Source organism: Chamaea fasciata, unplaced genomic scaffold (genome assembly GCF_029207755.1).
Source record: "Chamaea fasciata isolate MVZ Bird 193981 ecotype frontalis unplaced genomic scaffold, bChaFas1.0.hap1 SCAF_3, whole genome shotgun sequence".
In the NCBI taxonomy this organism is placed as follows: domain Eukaryota; kingdom Metazoa; phylum Chordata; class Aves; order Passeriformes; family Sylviidae; genus Chamaea; species Chamaea fasciata.
In genome coordinates this window covers 53,706,557-53,729,090 of record NW_027094088.1, presented here as the reverse complement: position 1 = coordinate 53,729,090, position 22,534 = coordinate 53,706,557, and the positions used below count along the sequence as shown (strand labels likewise).

Sequence of the window (22,534 nt, the reverse complement as noted above, 5' to 3'; positions counted from 1 at the left end):
ATATGCTTACAGAGGGAAAATGTGCATGGGTATGTGTGTGTTTATATATATATCTTGCCTGTTCTATCTCCTAATGACAAGAACAGATGAGCTTGTTACTGCCATGAATTTACTGATGATCCATTATTGATAAGGAACCTATGGAGCAGTAAGTTGTGATGGAATTGTAGGGGATGAGAGGGTGCCCACAGATAGGTCTCACAGGTTTCCTTCAGTGAGGGTGCACTGAGCAGAGATGTACACAGTCTCAAATGTCGGTTTCTCTGGTAATTGTAATGTTTGTTTCCTGGTGCAAACCTAAATATTTTTGTACTTTTCTGTCTTCTTGACTTTACAGAAATTGCCCCACAGCACACCATTTATTTTCTCCTGATGTGCTCCTGATAAGTCTCTTTAAGTATGACATCTCACGAGGCTGATTGTTGCTACTTTTAGTTGGCTAATATTTTCTTCTCGGGGATTAACCTTGTTCCCAGGATTTTGCAAAGTATTTGCAAAGGGAGACCAAACCAGCAGGTCGGTCAATAGCACATCCAGCAGTGTGTTTTGGACTCAGTGCTGGAGATGTTAATGTTTTTTGGTTTTGGTTTTTGGTTGTTTTTTTTTTTTTTTTTAGTTGTTGAAAATCAGCTCACCCAAAAGCACTGACATTTACAAAATACTTTAAAAATACGAGCAGGACAGATCTGTACCACTAACCAGGTTTTAAGAACATGACGCATCATTGTATTTTTGTCTCAAACACTGGCTGACCAAGAAGAGAGCTGCTTCAGCAAGCTGTGTCCTTGAGCCACTGTGTTGTCTGTACATGCTAATAAGGAGAATGAGGAGAATTAATAAGCAATTTGAGCTGCAGAATAGTTTCTTGAAACATCCTTTCAAACCTTTTTAACACAAAGTAGCGCACAAAGTTACTCTATCATTTAAAGAGGGATCATTTTGTTACTTAATTTGTATTTTCAACCTAAAAGTTGTGGCTTCAAAAACCGAGAACGTTGGTCTTTATTATGGCTAGACCCAGTGAACTAAGAGATAAATGACTGATACCACAAAAAAGAAGCAATAAATGAAAGGGAAAGCCTAAGAAGAAGGGGATGCCAGATTTAATGAATAATTACCATGAACTGGGTCACATGGTTTCTAGTTTTTATACAGGTCAAACTGTGAGGCGATAGCATTTACTTAACTGAAAGGCCTGAGTAAGTAGTCTCAACAGCCTTTTTATAGAAAGGGAGGAAATTTCAGCTGATCTATCCTTAATTCATGAGACTGTCACACCGTTATTTCAGGCATAGATTCAGGGTCATAACAAAGGTGTGTCTTTGGTGTATTTATTCATGGATTGCCCAGGAAACATGCCCAATACTCATCTCCTACAGACCTGAAACCTAGCCTGAAGTACATGCATGATTGCAATTAAAAACAATTAAAACTGATGGCAGGTAACAGAGAAAAAAGGGAAGGAAGGGTTGTTGCAGTTACCAAAGTTTTTTACCATACTTCAGTGTGCATTTAAAACTGTGTGCACCCTCAGTAAATCCTTGAAAACTTCCAGAATCTAGTGTGGGTCATGTAGGTTTGTCCCTGCTCCAGTGAGAAGGACAATTATTTGCCACAATTACTGAATCCTGATTACTTGAAAAGGTTGGCAAAGGGAGGAGATGTTAAAGCTAGTTAAACTGGATTTCATAAAGATATTAATGACTATAGCCATATTCATCTTTGAAATAAACTAAGGACTTTGAAAAATGAAAACTGGATTAACTTCCTATCACCTTTGTTTAAAAGATGAGTTTGGAACTGGTGGTGTGTGGGTGGGTGGGCTAATGGGAAAACCTTAAAAGCTGAAAATCTACACTAGAAAAGGATTATGAGGGTGTATCTGCACCAAGCACTACAGCATCCTCCGTTTTCCATGCTATCCAGGCTGTTTCCTATAGGCTGCTCAGCAAGATTGGTATGTGAAAATAGTAACTGGAGTTACATTTGCATTGCTCTGTAGCTGGTCTAATGAGGCTGAGTTGTTGGAACTACAGAGCCTCTCCCTCCCCAGGACTGGAGATGTGTCACAAAGTCCTGCGTAAGTCAGAGGGCAAAAATGAGTACAAGACCACACAGTTTGAACTGGACACTGTGACGTGGTTTTGTCTTGGCACGATTGAGCGAGAAGTGCACCCCAAGAGCAAGAAGGTGATTTGGCAGTAGTAATTTGAGAGGATGCACCTGCCTTTCCTCATTCTTTTTAGATTTTGTTATCACGGGGAAGAGAGTCCTTTCTAAACTGATTGATCGTTACCAAACAGGGAAAACAAAAGTATTGCAAAATGCAAGTATTAACTTACACATTTGTTTTGTTTTGAGCATATTTTAGAAGAGCCAGAGGCATGCCTTTTTAGTAAGCAGGCAGTTGGCAAAAACCCTCTAGGTATCAGGGAAGCCCTGTGCTATAATTTTCCTAGAATAATAATGTCAAACAAATGACAATAGAAAGCCTATAAAATTTGCAGCCAGCTGGGCAAATTCTCGTGTGAACCACAGAAACTGTAAGTGCCCATATAAAATATTTTGTCTTGATCAGAGCTGCTCCAGTCTACTGCGCCCCTTGCCAGAGTAGCTGTAACCCTCTCACCTGCCAGCTGCAAATAGTGGCTCCATTGGGTGAGCTCTGAGGAGCTCCAGCCCAAGTCTCAGAGCAGTGTTAAGTGTGTGCTGTATTGCAAGTTTTTGCTTGGGTAGTTAAATGTAGATCGATGATCCTTTTCCACGTTAATGTTAACGGGTTATCACATGGGAGTCAGCATCCATCAGAAATTATTATTAGTGCTTATTTTCAGATTCCCCCAAACAAGATGGAGAGGACTTTTGTAACCCGTGTCTTTTGTGAGCTAGTTTTTTGTTCTTGTGTACTTGGTATTCCATATTCCGTTGTTTGGATAACAGTCTGGGCATTAAGCATGGCTGTAATTACTCCTCTTAATGGTATTCCACTTCCCATGACTCTTGCTTAGTTTCACCTAATCCTGTCTCAAACAATGTCTTGATGAGCCAAGAAGGACCTGGACTGAGCTGACGACTGAACCAGTGCTGAATATGGCTTTGAAGAAGACCAAATTATAATAATTTTGTTGTGTCATCTGATCACTAGGTTATACGACTTTGTTCCAAAAAGGCCATGTTCAGCATTGCACCTCAGGGGTTCTATCTATGTTTCAACTCCTTTTTTTCTTTGACAGGGAGGTAAAAATGACTGTATGTAATTTACTGTAAGTCTCTTGGTCGCGATGCAGTATTCTTTGTCGAACTGGGTCTGTATGAGTCATTTATTGAGAAGCAAAATAGAACTACTGACCAAGTTTCATTACTTCTGACAAAGAGAGACTCAAGGCTACTCTCCATCTTGTTTCAGGGTACTCCACATGTTACTCATTGGGTCCTTCAGGCTGACGTGATGTTTATGAATTCTTTCGTCTTATAAAAAAAGTACTAAATGCTATTCCATTTGACTGTTAAATCATAGAATACTACATAAGCAGTAGTGGTCCTGGCCATAGCTGCCCATTTTGGAGTCTGTGTAAGTTGTGCAGGGAGGTGGGAAGTTCACCTTGTCATGTGCTGTTGAGGTTTCTGGACCCCATCCTGGCCAGCCCCAGCTGGCTGCGCTTGGACTGGCAGTGGGGAGCAGGATGTAGGAAGGGTCAGTTACCCAGGCAGGACGGGCATGCTTCAGCTGTGGGATAGTCCTGCTTAAACCACTAATTGTGTCTCGTGTAATTGATCCACAGTGTATGGTTAATACACACACTCTCTAGAATACTACTCCTTCATTTACCCCTTACCACTTACAATAGCCGCCTAGCCTAGAATTGCAGGATACTGCAAGTGTGGTTTGAATTTGTTTAATTAGAAGCAAAAAGGCTGTTTGGTTCTTCTGAGAAACTGGAAAAAAACTAACCAAAGAAAAGTGACCAAAAATTGCTTTTACATAGAAATTAAATATGGGGCAAACAGCATTCAACTGTAGCACTGTATTTTGAGGAGCAGGAAGTGTGGACTGGAGCAAAGATTCAGAGCAGTGCCTAGGGGAAAGCTGCTGTATCTGATATAGATAAAAATATGTACATGAAATCAACTGCTTCATTTAAGAATCAAGTCTGCATTTTTTAGTGATGCAGTGAATTTTTCACTGTAAAAGAAAAACACTCCATCTACCCAAGATATTTACATGTGTACACACTCAGAACAGCCAACTAAAATAGAAAATGTTTAACTGCCACAGATAGGTATATAATGGGAAGTTCTTAATCAACATCAGATTATCCTAAAGCAGTAATGAATGTCTTGTTTATTTTTTTATATGTTGGAATGGAAGGGATATATTCTGAAGGCAATTAAGAGAAAGATGGTACTTGCCTCATTCTTAAGGTAATGTTCTCTTTTGGTGGGGTGATGTGGGTGCTGATTGAAGTACACGAGCATTCCCACTAGAGGGGGGTCCACTCAACCTGGGTTGTAATGCATTTTGGATTTTTTGTTTTGTTTTGTTTTGTTTAAGCTCAGCATGAGGAAAACCTCATGTTGTCCCACATCTTGTTTCAGTCCTTTATATTGTGTATCTTACGCTGTCAGCAGTTACTTGTCTCTTACTTAGCTTAACTGTCTTTTATACAAGGAGGTGAAAATCCAGATGAGTGGACTAAGGCACTAGTTCAGTGTTGAACACAGTAGTAGCAAAGAATACAGAATGTTTCGTTGTATCATCTGCAAGGTGAGGACTGTTATTTGTCACAAAAGTGGTGTGATCATTCTTGGAAAAATAGAAGCAGCTTTATCAGATTTATTCACTAACATTTTTAATTAGAATTGTTATCTATCTTCACTCCGAGCCATTTTACTGTCTCTGTGAGCCTTATGTTTCTAAAGCATAAAAAAAAATATTTCTATATGTAAAAGAGACTAAGAGTATGTTAAACTAGCTTGAACTTCTGTTTTACTCTTTGATGTCACAGTTTGTTCTTCCTCTCAGTTTCTTGGTGAAATGAAGGATTGAGTTTTACACATGTTGATCATTGTGCCATGTTAATTAATGTGTTTTGGAGCTGTGGCAGTTGTGAGCATTCTCTTGGCTCTGAGCAGGAGCTTCCTTAGCAGAGCCCAGGTGTAGACAATATGCTTGTCCTCTGCAGTGAGGATCCTGGCATGTGAGGTGGCTTCTCTTCCAGTGAGGTGAGTGCAGAGCCCTAACTAAAACTTTGCCCAATCTATGCTGGGTTGGTGCAGGCTTTCCATGCCATCCCATCCATGTTGTGTTTCTGGGGGGCAGGGGACAGGGGATAGGCAGCCCTGGACAGGCTTGATGGGGCTGTCTGCCCAGCTGGGGCCCTTGGGAAGGAGAGGGAGGAGGAAGAGTCAGCAGGGCAAGGGAGACAGGGTATACTGGGGCTGACAAGGCATTGGCAACTCTGGTGGATTCAAAGAGCAAGTCAGAGAAGGACCCTGTGGCACAAAGAAGGCTCCATTTTTTCCCTAATGATTCTCCACAATAGAAATGTAGCACTGTTCTAAGCATCCCCTCTCTACAGCTACGTGAAAGGTAGAACAACTGAGGTTGTAGCCAGGTGGGGGTCAGCCTCTTCTCCCAGGCAACAAGTGACAGGACAGAAGGATATAGCCTCAAGCTCTGCCAGGGGAAGTTCAAGTTGGACATCATAAAGAATTTCTTCACTGAAAGGGTGGGCAGGTATTGGAATAGGCTGCTCAGGGAGATGGTGGAATCACTGTCCCTGAAAGTGCTCAAGAAACAACTGGCGTGGCACTCGGTGCTATGGTCTGGTTGACGTGGTTGTGTTCCATCAAAGGTTGGACTTGATGATCCTGGAGCTCTTTTCCAACCTTTTATGTTTCTATGATTAATGGGAGTGGAGATAGCATCTGGGATATGTGACTACATAATACTGAGACAGAGAAAACTAAGTGAATTTGGAAAGGTTTTGGGGTCTATCTAGTGGTGGCGGCTGGATGCTGTACCAAAACAGTAAGGCTAGTGAAAAGGAGCATTCGCACTTCAGATGTATACCACAGTGACCCTTAACCAAGGTGCTTCTGCTGGTGGAATGACTTTTTTCAGAAGCCACCTGAGCATATGAGTACAGCACTGTATTGTGACAAGTAGTCATACAGTTATTTCCAATCCAGTGGTTGATTATTCTTTTTGGCCCTGGGCAAGTCACTTAACCCTCTGTCTGTTTCTTCATCTGTAAAATATATTATGGATATTTATCAGTCTCACCAGGACTGATTGTTTAATATTTATAAAGTGCCTAAAGGATTAAAAGCTTAATATAAGGAGCTAATATGTATCATATCATTTTAGATTGATTTTATTTACTTGGATGTTTTTTCCTACCTCCTATTGAACGAGGTGCTATTTTGTAGCCTCTTACTGCCTTCCCTAATTAGCTGGACAGATCACAATTGGGTAACTCCAGGTTCATTTTCTTCATTTATTCCTAGTTCCTATGAATGCTTTATCTCTCTCCCACTTTTTTTTTTCCTCCTTCCTTTTTTAATTTAGAGATGAAGAAATACCATATGTTGCTAGATCATGACATAAATATATTTAAGTGCTGCCATCATTGTTAGTTTATCAGCCTTTCCATTATAAACCCTCTTGTTCAGGGGTTTATAACTCTGGCATTATAACATGCTTCAGGGTGAAACTTCACATTCATTTTTTTCTTCTCTTGATTTGCTTTAAATCCTTCACTCTTCTTAAGTTAAACTGGAGATTAGATACATTAGTTATAGTTATACTAGTTGTATAAATTATAATGCAGCAGTAGGCATTCTAAATAGGATGTAAATCAGAGAAACAGAGAATTTCCTACTTGTTAAACTGTGAGCCTGAGAGTAGAGATAGGGATTCTTACCATGAGTGTGTCCCTGGCTTAGCACATAACTACTAAAAAATTATTTAACCTCTTCCTGCCTCGCTCTTCTCTCTATATATTGGGATAATGACATTTCTGACTTCACTGGTGTATTGGGAAGCTTAATTAATTAGAATTCATAAAAGACCTGAGAAGAGATTCTCAGGTGAAAGGCGATGAAGTGTGAAGTATTTTTAAGGAGTCTAATGAGAAATCAGTGTGCCTGCTTCCCTATGTCTGTTCCTGTTGTCACAGATTAGTGCCTATCAACTCCAGAGCTGTGCAGTGTGTGGCAGCACACACCTGTGCAGCAAGGGCTTTGATCTGGAGCACCAATTGATGACCTGGCAGCTTGCTTTTCTCAGGCTTTCAAACATCCACTGTATCTCTCAGCCAGCTGGTCTCGGCCTTTGCCTGAGGAGTTCGTGTTCCCTGAGTTCTAGTTTCCAAACGGTTCTCTAGTGCAAGACAGGACAGCAGCCTGCAACCAAGATAGAGCTTCCCCTTGTTTGTTGCTGTTCCTCTTGGTGCTGGTGCAGAACTACCCAGCCTGCTTAGAAGGTAACAGGAGGGGAAGAGGTCAGATGTTTCCAGCTTTTTTTTTTGCAGGGACTTACCATGGCAGATCATTCTGGTTGCGCTCAGGCTGCTTTTTGGTGTAGTCAAAATTCTGTGCAGAGAAAAATGTTCCAGCTGTAGTACAGTAACTTCTGGGACACTAACAGGTACTCCTGATGTCATTCAGGTGGAGAAACCTTGTTCGTGTCATAAGGGATGCTCTCCTACTTTCCTCACTTGAGGATTTCTATTGTCAGCTGTTAGTTTTGCACATCCTGTCATGCACAGGTTTCCCAGGGTAGATCCAGACTGGCACCTTTATTTACAGATCTCTTCTTTGCCTGGACTGTGGTGCTATTCTCAGGAGAGAGAGGTTCTTGGTGGTGGCTAAATTTGAAATTATCTTTCTCCTTATAATTTCAGGTTGAAGTCTTGGCCTCCGAGGATGCTACATTTGGACACAAGGTGTGTAGTTTGGTGCAGTTTTGTTACATAGGTCCCAACAATGAGTTGTTGACAATTTTCTACCTGAGAATTGAGGATCCTGTGACTTGCATCTATCAATTCAAAAACTTTCCCTTGTGTGTGGTAATCTGAGAATGGCACACAGGCTGTCTTAATCCTTTTCTTGGTATAAAACACGTGAGCAAGTTTTACTTGCGGAAACCCATGTGGAAACATGTAAGATCAGCTTAGCTGTAGTTTTAAGATATTGCTGAATTTGTTCTTGTTCCATAGACTTGCAACCCAGGAATTGTACTTGTTGTCTGCTTGGCAGTCTGCTGAGTAAGCCACTTTGTTCAGGCCCTTTTTCACAGAGCATCTCAAGTAGAAAGTAGTTCATTGAACAGCTGCATCACCCTGTGTTCAATTGTAGATCAGCGCGTGGCGGGCAATGGTGTGTGTTGGAGAGACAACTTCAGACCTGCCCAGCTCCATGGATGGGCTGTGTCCTACTTTGTGCTCAAGTTTCTTTGGCCAGTGAGCATTGTGGTGATGACCACTGTTTTAACAGAGTACTAATAGGAGATGATTTTAATCAGGGCAGATTGTGTGTAGGCTATATCTAGTTAGCTAGGAAGAGAGTGGATGGGGAAGGGAAAAAGGAGATTGTAGGAAGAATAGGCGAAATCATGACAGTGTAGAGTTTCCTGCTGCTGAAGGCCCATATGCTGTGATGCTACTGCAGGTGAAACAATAGCAGTGCTGTTACTATTAAGGTAAAAAGCAAAAGCAAGAAAATATTAAATAAGTTCTCCAGGTTTATTTGGAATACAATAAGCAAAATTAACCAGCAGGAAAAAAAAAACACAAGCTTTAAAATTATGTAAATATTCATGATCGCAGAATTTACATTGTGTCTATATTGTACATTTTTATGTTGATATGTGATAAGTGATTTCAATAAATTATTAGAAAACAAACAGAGCTACTCTGGTATTATTTGAAGTATATAATGTATGGTAGTCTGCAGTATTTTCTGATTTTTATTTAATACCCAGCAAGCATACAGAATATTCATTGAATATTTAATAAACCTGGAGGGTCAACTCTTGTGAGCTCATCTCCATAATCCTTCAGACTAGGTGGGTAAATAGAAATATTACTGATAATTATTGTCGCCAGTCACTCTTGGTGCTAAAAAAAAGCACTGTGGAGGAGGCTTCTAAGGTTTTTTTCATGGCTAGATTTACAAGGTGTTTCTATGTCTTGTCAGCCTGATGGACATCCTTTGAAACTCCTTTTTATTGCAAAAACTTGTAAGAGTTTTCTGTTGCTAAGCTTCAGTTTTACAAAACTGAATCAGTACTGTTGCCGACTCTGAACATCAATGTCCAGAGTGCCAAGCATCTTTTGTCCTAAGCTTCATCTTCAGAACCATCATGATCTTTTAAGCTCTCTTATAATGGTAGCTTTATGATGTGTAGTGAACTATACGTATGTCTAGGAATGTCATGTACTTTTTATCAATCAAAAAGAAAGCTAACTGTATCATCCAAAACTTGTTAATCCCAGAATTTATTTTTGCTGTCTGTTTAGAGATGCTGCAAAAGCACTTTCTTCCCTTCTCTCCCTTAAGGGATGCTTTCTTTACTGTCTGTCTCAATGACAAATGAATGCTAGTCTTTGTTACATTAACAGATGAGTTGGTATGCCAACAGTGAATATGTATAAGCAAAATTTTTAAAATGAAAACCAGTTAATTTTATAAATTAGAAAGTAAGTTGAATACCAGTTAACTCAGTTGAGAAGGATGTAAGGTTAAAAATTTGCACCATGCAATGCTTTCCTTGATACCTGCTTTTAGCCTAGATTTTCCTCCAGGACTATTGTAGACTATTGAGGGGAGCTGTCTTTTTCGGGTTTGGGTGTAGCATATGTCTCAGCTTGAAATATCGTAGGGCCCCTCTGTATGCAAGAGCAGAAGAATAGTTTGCTGCAGGGGATGACTCTTCTTTTGACTGCATCCATTCCACCTATCCTTAGATGCCACTTAGTTTTAGGCTGTTGACAGGCTGTGTTGCCTGTAGGTACATACCAGAATAGTGTCTTTTAAGAAATGATATTTGTAGACTACTGAAAGGATGTACAATGTCATTTGTTATTCTTAAATTCTCTGTGATTTCAGTCTCATGGCAAATATGCATACTGGCAGCAAATGGGGCTGTTTCCCAGGAAAAGGTTCTGAATGAGACATCAGAACATTGTGCAGCTTCGCTGTAGTTATCATTGGCAAAGTGAAGATCTGGCTGATGGAGTGTGCCCCTTGAATGGTTGAATCTTGGATGATGATCATCATCCTCGTAAGTGTTTGTAGAAATCAGCTACAGGATGCTTTTGAAGCAAGTTAGGCATATTGATTTAGACAAGTCAAAATATTTAGTCCAGAAAATTAAATGAAAACAAAAGAAATTGTGTCAAACTGTCAAAATACCCGGGGAAAAGGCACCTTAAAGTACCAAATCCTATCTTTTCTCCTTAAGCATGGAACAGGTGCAAAGTGCAAACCATTAATAATAGTCCTTAAAAATGTTTCCTTCTCCTCAGCTTTTTTGTAAGTAAACAGTCTTCCCCAAACAAGTTTAGGACATTAGGAATTTATTAAAGTAAAAGTTACATTTTAATATGAACTTTTATTTTCATTTTGTGTAGATGTGAAACCAGTACTGTTTAAAAGACCATAAAAAATCTGAGCGCATTTTCAATCAGTTTAAAAAGAAGTTTTCATTTGCTAAGTATAAATATGTACAGATTTGATTGCATTGCTGTCCGAAGCTTGCTTTTGGTTGAATAGAAGGAAGTAAATCCATTCAGCTTTCTGTGCAACTAATTTTACAGAAGGAGGAAGCTGTTGGTGTTCTGTAACAGCTTTTTCAAAGATGGTACACATGGTGTTCAGTTTAATTTACACATTTATTTGTGTGTGTGTGCGCGCGCGCACGCACTTGAGTGTATGTTTCTTTTTAAAGAAAAAAAACCTTCTAGCTTTTGACTGGTTCTTTTGTTTCAATATTTAGAAGGGTTGTGATGTATGCATGGTTACATATGGAGAGATGTAGGGGGAAAGACCCACGTAGCAAAGCTTGAACAGCTGATAGGTGATCTGGGACAGGCTTAACAGTTATGCCTGGTTTGTTCAAATTCTGCTGAGGATAAACTTATATTTATAATAAGTTCCTTCAAAACCATAACTGCCAAGAAAGTAATGTAGAGTAAGAGTGAATAGATGGAGTGATATCTGCCCGAGTCTGCTGTCAACACACAGGAATGTATTTCAAAGTTGGAAACTCTTTGAGTCCCATTAATCTTACTAAAGCCTAATGATGACATGTAAAATACTAACAGTACCAATTTATTTTGTGTTTATTTTAGCTGAGTAGGAACTTGTATTTTAGCAGATGGGACCAGTGTTCGCAGATGGCAGAGAAAATAGGAGAAATACAAAGATGTGAAAAAGAAAGAAAGAAAAAAAATAAGGTGCCCAGGGCAGAAGTAAAAGGTGTAAAATGTTTAACCATTTTGAATGATGCTGATTTAAAGACTAAGGCAATGAACAAATAGAAATAGGAGTGTGGGAGTTTTTTTAATCCTCCTAAGAGATTCAGATGCTCAGTTTCTATTAGAACCTTTTTATCCCTGAGGTAGAATTGAAAATCTTAGTCTGAAAGGTTCGTTATTATATAAAGATTTAACCCACATTTTATTGTTGTAGGAGCTGCATGTTGGCATCAGTTGGAATTACAGTGTCAAATGCAGTAGCACACTCTTCATACAGGCTGCAAATGGTGTCTGACCCTATCTAGAGAACAGGATGCCTGACTTTTTAAATACCTGTGCCCGGTTTACTCTCCCTCCCTTTCCCTAAGGCTTTTACTGTCAGCATCCACCTGACCCAAATAACGTAGGGCAGGGGAGGCTTCATTCAGTTAAGCTTGGTGAGATCACCTGGTGCACGTCCCGGCGTGTCAGTGGACCTGTGGAGTGCCATAAGCCGTGTTGGCAGCGCTGGCCCCAGAGCCTGCCCTCCGCAGCTAATGCTGAGGTGCAGTGATCCCAGCTTAGTGCTGCATTAATATAAATAAGTTTGTTAATGGCAGTCCAGCAGCTACATGTCAGAAGGCTCACAAGTTTGTGCAACAGGAAAAGAGACACTTCTGTTCCCACAGTGGGGGAGCTCCACCAAGAACAGGACTCTCTTATTTGGTAGTGAGCTTTAATCCTTCCATTGTGTGTCGTTTTAAGCTGTGTTGTGATGTAATTGGCTTAATCATTACTATTATGTTGCTTTGCACAAGTTAAGATTGTAATTTGACATATGGAAATAAATGGTGACTGGATTAGTGATTTGCAGGTGTCGTTTAAAAACGGGGCAGGGAAGAAAGCCTTTCATATTTTGCAAGTGGCATGTTTGCTAATGTACAGAGGCAGAATTAACCACACAACTGCATCTCACGCATCTCACGCTGGTTTGAAGTAGGAGAGAGCTTCACCTGTTCTTTTCTAGAACTGTGTGCTGCTGGGGCTGAGGAAAAAGAATCTCATTCCCGATGGATGTGTTCACTGTAGGAGTGATGTTATGTTTCCTTTGCAGAAGACAAATACAGGAGTAGAGCTTTCTCTTTGATCGGGAAATAAGCATAATGGAGAGGCAGCTCTATCAAAGAAATACAGCAAGGGTGGTATTTCTGATGTGGATGTGTCTGTGTCTGTATGGTGGAGCTTCCAGCATTGTTCGGGAACTAGCTGTGGTTTTGTTTTATGACACAACATAAAGTGATGACCTTGTCTCCATAATTTAGTAACTCTGGAAGTTGTTTAGGGAGTCTATTCCTAAGTCTTTTAAAATATGTGCTGCTGGATTGCATTTTTAAAATGTTCTTTCTTTGATACGATACATGCTTTTAAGAATCAGATGTGCTCAGGACAAAAATATTTTTCCTCCCAAACATACCACTTTTACTTGAGTTTATTAAGGTGGTTTTTGGGTTGCTTTGGTGGGGGAGTGTTGGGCAGAGTGGGAAGCTTCATGCTTTAAGGGGAAGGGTTTTGCTTTCCTCCACCTTGTAGATGCTGTATTATTGCAACAATCAGCACATCATGGTGCATCTTCTGCAGTATACTTATTTTCATATCCCAGATAGCGGAAGTTCAAATCCCGAGGGTAAATTGAGCTACACAGTGTAGCTATGTGTCAGCTTCCTGGTTTGAAGCACAGGACATCAAAGGGAATAAATTTGGTGGCTGACTGTGAGTTATGACTGTGCAAACCTAGAAAGAAACTGTTGTTATTGCAATATCCGTAACAGAACCCTTGAGCTATGAGATGGAGATGGCATAAGATAAAAATTGAGAGACATGTTCTCAAGAGACACTTTTCTTTTTTTTTTTTTATGTATTAGCTTGATTGCAATAAAATAGTACTTCTTGGAAAGAAAAAGGAAGTAACCAATTGAAAGAGAAGAAAAAGTAGACATAAAGAATTGTTCTCTTCTAATGCTCGCCTTGTTTAAGACAGCTTTCTTTTGTTGAAGGCTGTAAGCAGCCTTTGCTCCTGCCATCTGGTGGTTGCTAGTAACAGTTGCATCTTCAAAGCCAAATTAAATTGTTTTAAAGCCAATTAATCCTTTTCAGAAGACAGTGTTTTCAAGGGTCAGAATTAACTCTGTCTTGATGTGTTGACACTTGGATTGTCTGTGTGTGCTTAGTATATGGGAAAATATAGAGAAATTAGTCCTCATTTACGTCTGTCTTTGCACTGTTGTCTTAGATAGGAACCTGGGAGTTGTGAATAAGTTTTTGGATTTGTTTTAGCTTAGAAAAAATAGATACTCATGTTAATCTCGAGTAAATTCGGTTTTGCTACTCATAGGAGAGATAGGATTGCATGTTTCCCCAGTTCTGTTTTTCATTTCTTTGTGGACTTGTTTCACCTGAGGTACTCAGATGACTAAAAGGATTTTGCAACCTCTTTTCATTGACTCATTGTTAAAGTTGTTTTGGGGTTGCTGAAGTCTCCTGTGTGCCCTCTGTCCTGGATTTTTTCCAAGAGCAGAGAACGGCATTATAGCAGGGAACAAGGCGCTCTTATATTCTTAGGGACCCCTTACAGATATATCCAAGTGTTTTGAAGTACTTATATCTAAGTAGCAGCAGCTTAAGCAGGTTTCTTTCTGAACAACCTGTGCTTATCACTGCTATGCTATTTTTGACAGTCCAAGAAAGCACAAAACCGAGAAACTGTGATCATGTTTTACAAATTTCATCTCCAAAATCAATAGTTCCTAATGTCTGGTAACTTTAGTCTCAATAAATATCTCTGTGGTTGGTGGGGTTTTCCTCAATTAGTTTTATGCTAATTAAGAGGTGCACCAAGAGATTTATGGCCATAAGTTAGTCTCCATCCATCATACAGTCCTAACTGTGGTCCAGCTTTGTCCTGAGTGCTGTAGGCAATAGAGGAGTATATCTTACCGCCTTGAGTATGGAGGGTGATTCCAAACAGCACCCACTTGTGGTGCCCCACTCCTTACAGCTTTGTCCTGCTTCCCGTATGGAGAGGATTTTAAAGCTCTCTGGGAGGATGGAAAAAAGTGCAGGCTTCCTGGAGATTGTGATGCCTCCTTGTGCAGTGGAGGTGGGTCTAGACAATTCCATAACAATCCTGCATAAAGAAGAAAAGACAAAATGATACCCAGAAAAGGAGAAAAAAAAGCTATGTTAGCTGAGAAGCCCCACTTGTCAGAAAGTCAAGATCGGCTGGAGCAATGACAAAATAAGAGTTGGTTCTCTCCTCCTTGTGCCCTGTGCCCACACTCCTGTAGTCTCAGGAAAGACAAGGCAAGGTGAGGCTTTTGGGAGGACCTGTCTCCTGTGACAGTGTCCCGTTGCGTGTACAGCATGTCAGGCTTTCTTGGCTATTTCCTTTTTTCTTCTCTTGCCAGTGATCCAAGCTAGCCATAAATATATGTTTAATGTTCCTTTTCAGCACGAAGCATCTCATGGTGCTTGCAGAATAAATACTGATGGCCTCAGGGTTAGGCTTAGGCAGTTTACATGGGTATGTGGTAACATTTATTTTACAAAGCTCACAAGCACTCTGTGGCAAGCTGGAGTGAGCACAGATGGTAAACGTGCCTTCCTCAGCACCCTTGAACATTGTTGGCCTGTGGTTGGCCCCGTGCCCTGCAACCAGCTGGGATTAGTGCTAAGAAAACGTAAACTGCTGTCTTTCTTCCTACATCATCTTTACTTTTGGACATACATAAATATGATGAACAACCTTCCTCTCCTGATGAACTGCAACAGCTTAGGTTAACTGCATGGTTTAGGTTATCAGGGTGTGGATGTGGCCACATTTTGGATTGTTATATGAATTTAAAGCTCCCATTGCCTTTCTTCTCTGAGAGTGCCAGTGTGGAGTTTTCAGAAGACATGTATGTAATTCAAAGCAACAGTTAGGTATTTGCTCAAGTGATGTCTGTAAGTAAGACTCATGGAATGGTTTGGTTTGGAAGGAACTTTAAAGATCACCTCCTTTCAACCCTCCTATCATGGGCAGGAACACCTTTCAACTCAGGTTGCTCAGAGCTCCGTCCAAGCTGGCCTTGAATACCTCCAGGAAACGGGGCATCCACAGTCTTTTCTGGGCAACTTGTTCCAGTGCTTCACCACCCTCACAGTAAAGGGTTGGCAACTAATTTTGCTTTTCTGATGGATGAGTATCCTTCTTTGGGTGGTCCTATGCCCATATAGATTGCCACTATAATAAAATGAACTGCTGCAGCACTGAACCATCCAGCTTTTGTGGTGGCACCAGCAGCAGCAGCAATCCGTACTTCCCCCTGCTGCTTTTATGAAGAGGCAGTCTGTAGTATGATTTTTCCTTTCCAAACTTCATAGAAATGCCAGAAGAGTGCAAAATTTGGTACTGCTTTCATGGTGAGAATATGCATCTCCTCAAGGGTTGGAACCCACCATTTAACACCAGTCACTACGTCACAGTGACTTAAGTTACTACCAGAGAAAAATAATTTATTTTCTCAGTCTTCCTTCTGTTACTCATTAAATTTTAACTGGTGGGTGCACTCAGGCAGCCCGAGTCTGGTGTGCCTGAGCTGTCTGGCTGGGTGTGCTGCTCAGCATCCTCCCTCGCTCAGCTGCCTCCTGTTGACATGTAAACGGGGCTGATGCTTGCCTGATCAGGCGGGTCCTTTACAGTTCCGTGTGGCCCCTTTGATTTACGCTGCTGGTTTGAACTTGGAGGGAGTATCAGGTTTACCAAGTCACCTAACAATCAGAACACAAAGTTTGATTGTAAATACCTGCACATTTTAAATGAATGTTGAGGCAGGTGGTCTCTTTGTTTAGGGGTGGGAAGAGAGCAGTTCAGAATATTTGCAAACAGTTTGCTGTTCCTCCTTGATGAGGTGAGCAAGTTAGACCAGATTTCTTTCTCTTCTGTAAATTCTACCTGATTATACAACTGGTGGGACCAGAAATGTGCCCTCCAGCAACCAAGGCCACCTTGCTACAGAAAGCATGCTCCCATTCAGATTGGGACTTAAAACAACAGAAACCCCATAAGTATTTATTTTTTAGTAAAGCTACTGTTAATGCGTTTGCCTTTTTTTATCTTTTTTTTCCTTTTTTTTTTTTTTTCTGATAGCATACTTTTTTAGCAGCATGAAATACAGATACAGAAAAAGAATCAGATTTCTGCTACATGGCTGCTTCCCCTGATTTCAGAATTGGCTTGTTAAAACTAATGCTAGGTTTGAGGAATAGGAATTGCAGAGAGGAGCGTGACAAAGTTGTTGGGTAGACAGGTGTGATTTAGGTTTTCATTTCCCCTCTTTTTTTTTCTTGAGACAAGGACAGGTGTGTATCATCGTTCAGAGCTGTGCTTTGCTGGAAAAAGTGTTGTTGACATGTTGCAGATTTCAAGAGGAAAAAACTGACAATAATGCAGAATCTGGAGCTTTTTACTGAACATATATTTCTTTTACAGAAGACATAATTTTTAAACTGTAAAGCTTCAATTATTTCAGTTTGCTTTTCAAGAATTTTTTTTTGTTAGACAGGGTTTTCAAGTGAATTGGGATATTGATGGATAATTCTATTAGATTAGTATTACACTGAGAAATGTTGTTTTTCAAGGTCATTCCTTTGATTTTCTTGGTGAACAGTTAATTATGCAGGGTCTTCATATTTTCTTATATAGGAGGATCAAGATTACAGATCGTTTTGGCATGACTTTCATACTGTTGCAATGCTTTACATTGTTTTACACTATACACATGAACTATTGTGACAGATTTCAAGTGTAAAAATCATTCTGTGTGTTTTCTGATTTCACTACGAAGTCCTTGCTACTACATGAAATAGACAACAGACACATTTACAGTTTATTAAAACTTGCCTTACCATTTTCATCTGAAGCAAAATAAGCATTATTTGTACCATTCAATTTAATGTCACTGTCTGTTTTCATTCCATCATCCAGTTCCACCCCCCCACTTATCAAGATCTGTTTGAATCTCCCTGAGCCTCCTGTGAAACTTCCTCATGGTGTTATTCCTTGTGTCAGAACTGATGTACCGGTTACCTTGTACATGTAATCTGTATCTAGGGTGGTTTTACAACTTCAGTCCTTGTGCAAGGGCTGTGCTCTGATGGACGGATGTACACCTTAAAGTCATCTGTGGGAAGAGCGGTTAGAATACATGCTAATTTGAAAAATTAATAAATGTATTTTAAGAAGTGGGTTAACTGCTCTTTATGAAGGAAAGCAATGAAGTGAATCATGTGGAACTCTTTTTTGTTGCGTCAAAGTAACTAAATACCATTATACCACATATGATTTTGCAAAAGCTTTACAGTAATGTAGGTATGGTTGTTTATATGCATATTAGCTTGTAGGTTTTTTAGCTGTGGTGTATGCAGAATGCTGCCAAGGTCAAAACTGTTAAGCTTCCCCAAGTAGTACTGAGAGAAGAAATTATGTTAGGTAAAGCACTGGGGGTTTTCATTTAAGTAACTTTTTTTTTTTCTTTTTTTTTTTTCTTTTTTTTTTCTTTTTTTTTTTTTTTAAATAGCAACAGTATTATGAGAAAGGATCCTGAAGGAGAAATTGGGGGATGCTGGGTTTGGAAACAGTATGGAATTAAAGAAATAGGATTAGAACTGCAGTCTTTGGTGGAACAAATGTTGAAGGTGATGACAATATTCTTAGGATCCTGTGTGTTGTCTAGCTTAGTTATAGAGAGGTTTGAAAAGTGAGAAGAAGTTCAAACTTGATACAGTGAGCAAGGGAAAGCTAATGGAGCACATTAAAAATGCAAGCTGACCTAGATATACTGTTGAATGGTGCCATGTGGTTTGCAGCTTTATATGGCAGGCTGCAGCGTGTTGTTCACCAGAATAAAAGCTAAAAAAGCTGGTGATAATACTGCATTGTTTACAAGTTGAAAGAGAAGATAGAACAATTGGGCTGTCCTGTTCTGTTTCATAGGTGACCTCAAGAAAAACAATTTTTTCAACGTAAAAGCAGCTGTTGATTTCTGTTAAATGCATACAATATTTATTTTTATAAAAAATTACAGAAATCACTTCTGAGGAATTGTTAAGGTGCATGGCTCATTGCCACAAGTGTGTCTGCTTTCTGCTCTTCCATTAAAGCTGCATGTACACAGAACCCTGGAAGAGGAAAGAAAACTTAATACTATGCTAAGAGTTAGTTGATCAGAGCTAAATTCTTTCTCTCTGGAATATGATGATGATAGTCAGAATTGAAAAGGGTTTCAGAATCCAGCCATTAATTTTATGGTACTTAACTTCCAGATTAACTTTGAAGAAGTGTTTCAAAAGGTGTGAAATTATCAGAAAATGTTAACATGATACTATTTTTCAGATAATACTAACATAACTTTAAGCTGCTGTTTGAAACTTGCTCGTAAATTACTCATTTTAGTACTGAGACAATTTCAACTTGGAATTATTATCTTAACTTATTTATAGATACCAACAAAAGCTTACAGAGGGATGTTGACATCCCTGTCTACCTATCTCCTGCCCCATCCTCCTGCCTTCCATCTGCCTTAGGTCTCCTTGAGCTTTGTAAATGCAGGCATATATGATTGGTAAATTATATATTTTTATAGGACTAGGTGGTTTGAAATTGATTTTTTTTTCCTAGGGCTGTATGTTATAATGCATTTTCAGCTGGTAGAATAATAATAAAAAAGGCTTGCATGTACCTGTGATGCATTTGATTCCTCCCTGCAGTGACTCATTGTGGATCTCTTACAGCTAAGTGCTTGTTCCTTGTGATCAGAGGAAAATGCTACACACCTTCTGCTTCGTGCCTATTAAATTCAAGTTTCTATTGTAGGCAGCATTACACAGCTATCTTTGAGAATTAAAGGGGGAAAAATATGAAGAGCAGTAAGTGAAGTGGAAATTCAAAAAGCCACTTTGTTCACCCTCAGCCCTAATTCTGTTTTTTAATACATTTCTGTCCTCATACTCTCTTCTTCCAAATTTACAAATTTTTCTTTTATTCAGAGCCCCAGCCTTTGGTACCAGATTGAAATTAATGACCATAATGGCACTTGGTCTTTTCTGTGTCCTGGAACCTAAAGGACGGATACCAACCTTTTTAATCCTGTTATGTTAAAGATAACGCACAGTTCCTTTATCCAGACCAGTATTTTGAGTTGAAGAAGGGATTGTTTTCTCCAATTTTGTTATCGTTCTTCCCCCTCACCTTTTTCATTCCCTGAGGGACTGGTCTGGAGAACAAAGTGTCTGTGTTCCTGGGAACAGAAATAGATTGTTCCATTCATAATTTAGTGATCTATTTCTGTTTGGCAAAGTTAAGCACATGCTTAACTTCAGGTCTGTGATTAAATCTCACTGACTCCAGTATGACTTAAATGCTTTGCAAAACTGTGACTTCTATTCCTATTTCACAATCACATCATTCCTTCTGTCTCATTGCCCTTTTTTTTTTTTGCCTTTTTTTCCTCCCTCCTCTGCCATGCTGCAAGTTGACTGTGCTTAGTGTCAGCAGTTTATGTTCTGCATGTTTAATGAAGGCCACGGCTCAGCTCAGCATAGCCCTTCCCCTTACGCTAACAGAATTTTGATAAATGAGATTTCTTCGTGTGCAGAGCCAAGAAGAGGCTTTGATGGGAAAAGGCAGGGCATGAAATCAGCAGGTGTCAGGGTGTGCAAATCATAGGCGTTTTAAACCAAAAACAAAATAAAGTAGTTGTTATGACTAACTGTCTTCACAATGTGTAGCTTCCTATGAAGCACAAAAAGGATTTAACAATACACCAGCAAAACAAAAGTAGATTTGGAAAGCAGTAATCTGAACCAACGTGTGTTGGTACCTTCCTTCTTGCTCTGTATTCCCTGTGCCTACCACCTCAATTGTCAAAGTATGCTATATATAGGCAATTGGATTACAATAATCATTGCTGAGTTTAGCACGTGGAAATGTGTTTCAGTTGTGGTTTATATCCTGTGTTGATCCAAACCATGAGAAAAATCTATTTTATGCCCACTCAGGTTATTGACTGCAATAGAGGGAACTAGTGGTAGATAAAAAGAAAGTGCCAGCAGATATTGAAAGAAATCTTTTAAACTAAGGTGCACTCCTTCTTCCTTTCCCATTTATATGTTCATTTTTCTGATACTGCTCACTGCACTCTACCCTCCCACCTCTGTCCCACCTTTCCAGTCTTTCTCCTTCATGCAGATTTAGCTTGTTCAGTGATCGATTTCCCATTCAGACTATATTGCTGTGTAATTTTAAAAAAATGGTTTTGTGTGCTAGCATGTGCGAGTGAGGTATTGGATTGTTGAAATAACATCACATTCTTCACTGAAGATTGTAATCTGACATAAATGATTCAAGGGCAGAAATGGATCCTCCATACCTAAAACCAGAGGTATTTTATTACCTTAACTAACATTTCATAGAAGTTTCTGCAGCTGTAGTGGATTAGCAATGAGTTGTTTTTATTGGAGAGTTGAAGAGAAAGGACAGTTGGTATGGTTATAGTAATTAATAAATAACATAGTTAATTACTCTGCTGGCTCTCCACTATGTTCAGAGATTAATTTAAATCAATTTGTGCTTGCTTTTATTAAAATACTCATAACTGTATTTTTATACATATGCAAAATGTAATATATATACACACAAAGCTGTGTATTTAAATATAAATGTAAAATTTTATTTCTTATGTATCCATGTTTAGTTACGTAGGCTTTTTTCTCCTTTTTTGGCAGGATTTTTGCATGGCTTCAGAAGAGATAATTGCTGATCTTGTAATTTTTTCATAAGTTGGTTCATATCGTACCTGGGCACTAAATCTTCCTGTAATGTCTGCAAAAAGTTTCTCAGGATTTTCTGCTTCCCTCCAATTGCTCTTCTTCCCTCCTGTCAGCCAGGTGCTGCTGGGGTCTTCCATAGCTGGGAGAAGCTCAGTGTGACTGCAGCACTCTGGTTTTCCCTGCAGAAAACCAGTACCAGCCCCAGGTACTCCAGCTCCTTCTGGGCCGTCATTTTGTGCATTTCATTTTTGTGCCAAACTGGAAGTCACAAGTTTAGAGTCAAAATACATGAAGAGAGAATCGTGTGGATCACATTATTATCAGGCATGTGTGCAGACACACACGCATTGTGGCAGAAGCCCAGTTGCTGGTAGTGATGTGCAGAACTATTTGGTTTGTAAATTACTTAGTTCACCACTCTTCCATTGTCTTTACTGGGGAGTCAGCATTATTTGGGCTCTTAAGGTTTGTTTCAGACCCCTTTTTCTCACAGCAAGTGACAGTTGGGCTAAAATAATCTTGGATAGGACCATGCAGAGAATCAAGTTGTTACCCCATAGCCCAGGAGGAGGACAGTGTGGGGCAGATCCCTCTCTGATTTCAGAGGGTTTGAGCTAGGGCTTGAAGATAGACTAAAATTCACCCTTTCTAGGAAGAAATGTGTGCCCTCATTTGTCTGGGCTGTGCTCATAGTGTTTTGGGATTACTGGAGAGAAGCTGTGCATGGGTAATGTGCTATGATCGTATCGCCATCAGATTTGAAGTACAAGGTCTTAGTAAAACAAAGAAAACCAGTGTTAAAAGGTAAAAAGAGAACTACGTCCTTCCCACATTTGAGAGTTAAATCCTGTTTATTTTGCCTGAAATTGTAGGGAGTTGGATAAAGACTGGTTACATATTTTTAATCCCTGATCACTAAATCCCCCAGTAAAGTGAAGCCAAAGAAGTTGTGGGTTTTTTTGCTCCCTGCCACTAATTTCCTTCAGACCAGACAGAATGAAATCTTCAGTCTAGAATAGAAATGTTTCAAAAGTATGTAATAAAGTCTTTCTGCAGTAATTTCTAAAATATTAGATTATCTTGTGACATAATTAGAAGTAATTAAAACCAGCGGCTTATATGGAAGCACCTGGTTTTTTCTTTTTCCTGCTGCAGCTATTGCCACAGTTTCTTCTTGTTGATCTTTACTGTGAATATACGTTTTG

At 39.6% G+C, this 22,534-nt stretch overlaps 1 protein-coding gene across 5 annotated transcripts in view; it reads left to right on the top strand.

Annotated features, from left to right (window-relative positions):
- Nucleotides 1-22,534, top strand: part of ARID1B (AT-rich interaction domain 1B) — a 324,700-nt gene that overhangs the window by 172,585 nt on the left and 129,581 nt on the right. For 3 of the 5 annotated variants that reach the window (XM_066179042.1, XM_066179045.1, XM_066179041.1), the window contains exon 5: nt 7,908-7,949. The exons of the other annotated variants lie outside the window; for them this stretch is intronic. In XM_066179042.1, coding sequence (XP_066035139.1) covers nt 7,908-7,949 — 42 coding nt within the window. The remainder of the gene's footprint in view (nt 1-7,907; nt 7,950-22,534) is intronic. 5 annotated transcript variants of the gene reach the window in all.